Below are 6,556 nucleotides of genomic sequence, written 5' to 3' on the forward strand. Positions count from 1 at the left end.
CCGTCCATTCCTAATATGCAAGAGTCCACATGAAGAGGAGCACATTACACATCTCTGTGCCTTCCTCGGTACCAGGTACCGCTGGTTTCGTCGCACCTGGCAACGAGGCGGGCGGTATGTTGCGGCCGAATTTATGACTCGCGCCGTACGGTCCACTTCTTCTGTACCAGCGCTCCTACCGCCACCCTTCGGGGTCTCTGACGCCAAAGTCTCTCCGCTCGAGGCCTTCTTTTGTCATCGTCCTCTTCCGCTTGACGCGTGGTACGGAGAAGTGCGTGGAACCGTAATCAATCCCCATATCAAGACATTTGTTATTCAATATTATATTTTTTAGTAAAGCTACGCGAATAAACTAATCTAGAGAACTATTGGAGTGATTTCACCTGCCCACTTCCTGAACGCGAACGTTCAGAACGGCATTCCGTGTCTCGCTACACTCGCGGCCTGGTAATATCGAGTCGGACTCGCCCGGCAGATTATACGCGCGAACATAATGGTCCTTCGAGCCGGATCGCTCGCAAAGGAAGTGTGAAAGGTGCTAAAAGTCAGACTCTCCGAACTAGTATTTGTGAAAGGGGAAGTCAGTGCGGAGCAACATTACCCGCAAACGCCTGGGAAATACAAGGGGTATTTCTCCCGAGGCAGAGTGAGTGGTCGTGATTTTATACGCGGTTACATTCATCGAGAGCAAATCTAGAACTCGGTGGCGAAGAGAACGCCATTTTCCGGTTTCTCCTTCTCGCCACGTGGCACGCAACGATTTCGCCTAGCCGCGCAGCGCGAGCGTGCCGCACGCGGCCTTATCAACGAGACCCCTACTACGCCAGTTGGTAGAAGGAGGCGCCGTTGGAGTCGCACCCTTCGAACGTCGAGGGCCTCGTATTTTGCTGAGTCAGTACGGCTAACCTAAAACGCGACTTAAGGTTAATACGATGGACAGGTTACTTGCCAGGCAGACAACTGAGGGCCAGCTGATTCTCAACTTCATGGTCAACACCGACAAGGCGCCTGCCAACAGTCAATCAGTCGCGGCACTGAAAGCCCGACTGGCGCTACTGGAGTCGTATTGGGCCAAGGTGTTGAATCGGCACTGCGAGATGGACCCCACTGAGGAACAACGAGCTACTGAACCGTATTGGACCAAAGACCAATTCAGTCTGTACGAGCAAAATTACATACAGCACGTGGTCACCTTGAAGGAGAGGATAGCGCTTCTCGAGCCAGAAGCCCCTCAGATTGCCCAATCTCCTGGGGCACCTACACGAGTCATGCACGACGCCTCAGCGCCACTCCGCAAGTTACCACTGCCCACCTTCAACGGAGATGTCTTGCAATGGGCCGCATTTAAAGAGCGTTTCAGCTCGCTGGTCGGCAACGTGGCCTCCTATTCGAAGGTCACTAAGTTACAGTATCTCCAATCTTGCCTTGAAGGACCGGCCGCGAAGCGAGTGAACAATATGGAGATAACGGGCGCTAACTACGACGTTGCATGGGCCAAGCTTGTCAAACGGTATGACAACGAAAGAATCACGCTCTCCGCTCACCTGTCAAAGATGCTTAAACTACCAACCACACCTCAAAGGACTGCTGCAGGAATCAGTGGACTATTAGACGAGGTCGACGAGGCTTTGGCAGCCCTCAAGCATCTAGGCAGACCTGTCGATCAATGGGATGACTGGCTGATCGAAATAATCACTGCCAGATTGGACAGCTCAATCATAGAAGACTGGGAGAAGTCTCAGGAGGGCAACGACATACTGCCTACCTATGGTGAACTGGTAGACTTCTTAGAAACTCGGATTCGATCCCTGGAATCGGCGCATCGGAAAGGGCCCGAACCGAGTTCCAGTTCCACAGTGAAGCCCACGCCAAGCAAAAAACAGGCTCCTAAGGAAAGGAAATCGGTGAACTCTTATCACAGCTCATCGACCGAGGCATCCGCGAATCCTCGCTCGAAAAGGGGATGCAGTATATGCAAGGGCGAGCACTTCATCGGCTACTGCCCCAATTTTGTCAAACTGGAACCCGAAAGGAGGAGAGAGCTCGTCTCCTCCACTGGTTTGTGCTTCAATTGCTTGTCTGGGAAGCACATAGTCGCTAAATGCACCTCGAAGGGTCGGTGCTCTACACGGGATTGCGGAGCCAAACATCATTCGCTGTTGCACGTGGACAAACCAGTCGCTACAGATAGGGAGGAAGACCACGTGAATTCATCGACGGACTCTCCGTCAACGGTGTCACACACAACCCAAGTGAGTGGTACTAAGCGCACGCACGCCTCCCCGAAAGTAAGAGGGATCACCCTGTTACCGACTGCTTGGATCATCCTGGAATCATTTGATGGAGCTTCGGTGAGAGTAAGGGCCTTGATCGACCAAGCTTCTGAGGGGTCATTTATTTCAGAACGGATAACACAAGCTCTCTCCTTACACCGAAGGAAAAGTGCTGTTTCCGTCATTGGAGTCGGCGGACAGGTAAACTTGACCTCCAATTTTGTAACGGAAGCTCTACTCCGCTCTCCCAAGAAAATGGACTTCTCGCTGAGTTTCACAGCCATGATCCTGGGCAATTTAACCAAACTTCTGCCCACGGAACGTTGTCGACGGGAACCCTGGCCGCACATGGAGGGCCTAGACCTGGCCGATCCCGATTTCTGCGAACCAGATTGCATCGAATGCATACTTGGAGGGGACGTTTTCCCGCAAATTATCCGCGAGGGTGTTCGACTCGGCTCGGATATGCAACCCGTTGCTCAAGAAACCGTTTTGGGTTGGATAGTGACGGGTCCAGTCTCCACACAAGCTACGGATGGAAGATTGCCTACCATGCAATCGTTCCATACATTAACCTCGTCGGTGAATGAAGACCTCAGGCGCTTCTGGGAGATAGAAGAGGTCCTCGCTAAGCCGAAGCTTTCCGCACCAGAACAAGCGTGCGAGGATCACTACGTTGAGACTCACCGACAAGATTCCGAAGGAAGGTTTGTCCTTCGCCTACCTTTCTCGCAACCACCGGAGTTAGGAGACTCCAAAAGAATCGCCGAGGCCAGATTACTTCAGACGGAGAGACGCCTGCATGGTAGACCTGCGCTACGACACGCATATGCTAAGTTCATGGAAGAGCTGCGGTCGCTCAACCACATGGAAGAAGTACCCGAAGGAAAGGATAGGATAAAAGTGAGGATAAAGGCTACTATATGCCGCACCATGTTGTGGAGAAACGAGACGGCTCCGGAAAAATCCGAGTCGTCTTCAACGCCTCTCAACCCTCATCGAACGGGCTGTCGCTGAATGACTGCTTACACACCGGACCTGCGCTACAGTCGGCAATCACCACCATCATATCCAGGTGGAGATTTCTACGCTTTGTATTTAGCGCAGACATCGTGAAGATGTTTCGGCAGTTCCGGATGGACGAACGAGACCGGAACTGGCTGCGCATCGTCTGGCGAGATGTATCGAATGACCACGGTGGTCTACGGCACTGGCTGTGCACCCTACCAGGCAATTAGATCTATAAAGCAATTAGCCTCGGAGGTGTTTGATGTATTTCCCCGAGCAGCCGAAATCTTAGAACGCCACATCTACATGGATGACGCCTTCGCTGGAGCGGATACGCTCGAGGAAGCCCTTGAAGCTCGCAACGAACTGATCAACGTTCTACGGTCAGCTGGCATGGAGCTGGATAAGTGGTCCGCCAATCAATCGGCATTGCTAGATGGACTGCTAATTTCCACAGATCCAGTGCGATTCTTCTCAGAGGAGAACGTTGTGGCCACGCTTGGACTGCAGTGGCACAATGCTACGGACTATTTCTGTTACAGGGTAGTGCTTCCCACGGCGCCCCCCAACACGACCAAACGGGTGGTGCTCTCTGAAGTCGCCCGGCTGTTCGACCCGCTAGGATGGCTAGCGCCGGTCATCGTAATCGCCAAAATACTGATTCAACGACTTTGGATCTCGGGTTGCGATTGGGACCAAGCCGTCCCGGACGAGGTACTTGGCTCTTGGACTAACCTACGAGAACAGCTACCCTGCCTCGAGCAGCTGCGAATCGCCCGCTGGCTAGGAACTCTGGATTCCTCCACTTTCTTCCTGCACGGCTTTGCCGATGCTTCGAGCCAAGCCTATGCTGCCACGGTGTACATCGTCACGTTGGTTGGAGACGAAGGACCTCGGTCAACTTTACTGGCCGCAAAGACGAAAGTGGCCCCAATCAAGACGCTCAGCATTCCCCGGCTAGAGCTATGCGGAGCGTTGTTACTCGCCCGATTGATGGACAGCATTATATCCCAACTGTCCACGTCACCAAAAGGAGTATATTGTTGGACTGACTCCCAGGTCGCACTGGCCTGGCTAAACAGCCATCCTTCGCGTTGGCAAGTATTCGTTGCCAACAGAACCAGTGAAATCCTGACCACACTGCCGACAGCCAGCTGGGGACATGTCAGGACTTCGGAGAATCCAGCTGACTTGGCCACGCGAGGGGTGGAACCTCGCCTTCTGCAACAGCAGACGCTATGGTGGAGCGGACCTGCCTGGCTCACTACTCACTGGCAGAACTGGCAGTCTTCCGGAACCCATTACTCAACCACCGTCGAGGAGAAAAAGGAGAAAATGGTCTTCACTACACCGTTGGGGAAGACAGACAAGGACAAACCTATGGAATCCATGCTCTCCAGGTACTCCAAGTGGTCCAAGGTAATGCGAATCTTTGCCTATGTGCTCAGGTGGCGAACTAACGCAAGACTGGCCCGGCGAGAACGCGTTGCATCTACGCTAAGCGCGGAGGAGCTTTGGCGTGCGCAACGGGCGATCATTGTCGCCACACAAGGAGAATACTTCGAGCAAGAATTAAGCTATTTGCGGGCTGGTCGTCCACTGCCGGCGACAAAGAATCTACGCCGATTTCTGCCGTTCCTGGATCAGGACGGTTTACTTCGGATCGGAGGTCGTCTCCAAAACACCCACCTTGGAGAAGGCGAGAAACATCCGATCATTGTGCCAGGTGAAAGCCACTTGGCAGAGCTCCTCATTCGAGATGCACATCTTCGCACGTTGCATGGGGGCCCACAACTGGTGATGAGTCATCTCCTACGCTCTTTCTGGATTATCCACGTACGCAATCGGATCAGACGGCTCACGCGACAGTGTGTTCGGTGTACGAGGTTTCAAGGTCAACTACAATCGCAGCAGATGGCCGCGCTACCCTCTCCGAGAGTAACCCCGGATAGGCCTTTTGCAATTACTGGGCTGGATTACGCAGGGCCTTTCCAGCTAAGGACCACGAAGGGACGGGGGCACAAATCTTACAAAGGCTATGTGTCCATCTTCATCTGCATGGTTACCAGGGCGGTGCATGTAGAGGTCGTGTCCGACTACACGACCGGCTCCTTCTTGAATGCCTTCCGGCGTTTCGTGTCGAGGCGAGGCCGTTGTAGAGTCCTCTACAGCGACAACGGCACCACCTTCCAAGGTGCCGACGCAGAGCTCCAAAGGTTATTTCACTCTTCATCGGAGTTTAGTCGGGATGTCGCGACGGCCACTGCAGCAGAGGGGGTGAATTGGAAGTTCATCCCCCCTCGAGCGCCGCATTTTGGAGGCATCTGGGAGGCCGCCGTTAAGGCCTTTAAACACCACTTGCGACGTGTATTAGGTGACTCTACACTCACCTACGAGGAGTTCGCCACGCTTGCGACACAGATAGAGGCGTGCCTAAACTCAAGGCCCCTCTGCCCACTCAGCAGCGATCCAAGGGACCAGGAGCGGACCTGCCTGGCTCACTACTCACTGGCAGAACTGGCAGTCTTCCGGAACTCATTACTCAACTACCGTCGAGGAGAAAAAGGAGAAAATGGTCTTCACTACGCCGTTGGGGAAGTCAGACAAGGACAAACCTATGGAATCCATGCTCTTCAGGTACTCCAAGTGGTCCAAGGTGATACGAATCTTTGCCTATGTGCTCAGGTGGCGAACTAACGCAAGACTGACTCGGCGAGAACGCGTTGCATCTACGCTAAGCGCGGAGGAACTTTGGCGTGCGCAACGGGCGATCATTGTCGCCACACAAGGAGAATACTTCGAGCAAGAATTAAGCTATTTGCGGGCTGGTCGTCCACTGCCGGCGACAAAGAATCTACGCCGATTTCTGCCGTTCCTGGATCACTTTTATGGATTACTTCGGATCGGAGGTCGTCTCCAAAACACCCACCTTGGAGAAAGCGAGAAACACCCGATCATTGTGCCAGGTGAGAGCCACTTGGCAGAGCTCCTCATCCGAGATGCACATCTTCGTACATTGCATGGGGGCCCACAACTGGTGATGAGTCATCTCCTACGCTCTTTCTGGATTATCCACGTACGCAATCGGATCAGAAGGCTCACGCGACAGTGTGTCCGGTGTACGAGGTTTCAAGGTCAACTACAATCGCAGCAGATAGCCGCGCTACCCTCTCCGAGAGTAACCCCGGATAGGCCATTTGCAATTACTGGGCTGGATTACGCAGGGCCTTTCCAGCTAAGGACCACGAAGGGACGGGGGCACAAATCTTATAAAG

At 53.5% G+C, this 6,556-nt stretch overlaps 2 protein-coding genes across 2 annotated transcripts; both read left to right on the plus strand.

Annotated features, from left to right (window-relative positions):
• The first annotated feature begins 932 nt into the window (after positions 1-932).
• LOC108622143 (uncharacterized) lies at positions 933-3,290 on the plus strand. The gene has a single exon (XM_018019832.1). The coding sequence runs from the start codon at positions 933-935 to the stop codon at positions 3,288-3,290; it is 2,358 nt and encodes a 785-aa protein (XP_017875321.1).
• Positions 3,291-3,452: 162 nt separating this feature from the next.
• On the plus strand, positions 3,453-5,978 carry LOC108622144 (uncharacterized). The gene has a single exon (XM_018019833.1). It carries the CDS (start codon positions 3,453-3,455, stop codon positions 5,976-5,978), a length of 2,526 nt encoding a protein of 841 aa, XP_017875322.1.
• The last annotated feature ends 578 nt before the right edge of the window (positions 5,979-6,556 follow it).

This window comes from Ceratina calcarata, unplaced genomic scaffold, assembly GCF_001652005.2.
Source record: "Ceratina calcarata isolate Rehan_Ccalc_2016 unplaced genomic scaffold, ASM165200v1 scaffold2087, whole genome shotgun sequence".
Taxonomy (NCBI): domain Eukaryota; kingdom Metazoa; phylum Arthropoda; class Insecta; order Hymenoptera; family Apidae; genus Ceratina; species Ceratina calcarata.

What these genes read in the sequence shown, in the direction of transcription:
- LOC108622143 (XM_018019832.1), top strand. Translation starts at nt 933, where the DNA reads ATGGACAGGTTACTTGCCAGGCAGACAACTGAGGGCCAGCTGATTCTC.
- LOC108622144 (XM_018019833.1), top strand. Translation starts at nt 3,453, where the DNA reads ATGTATCGAATGACCACGGTGGTCTACGGCACTGGCTGTGCACCCTAC.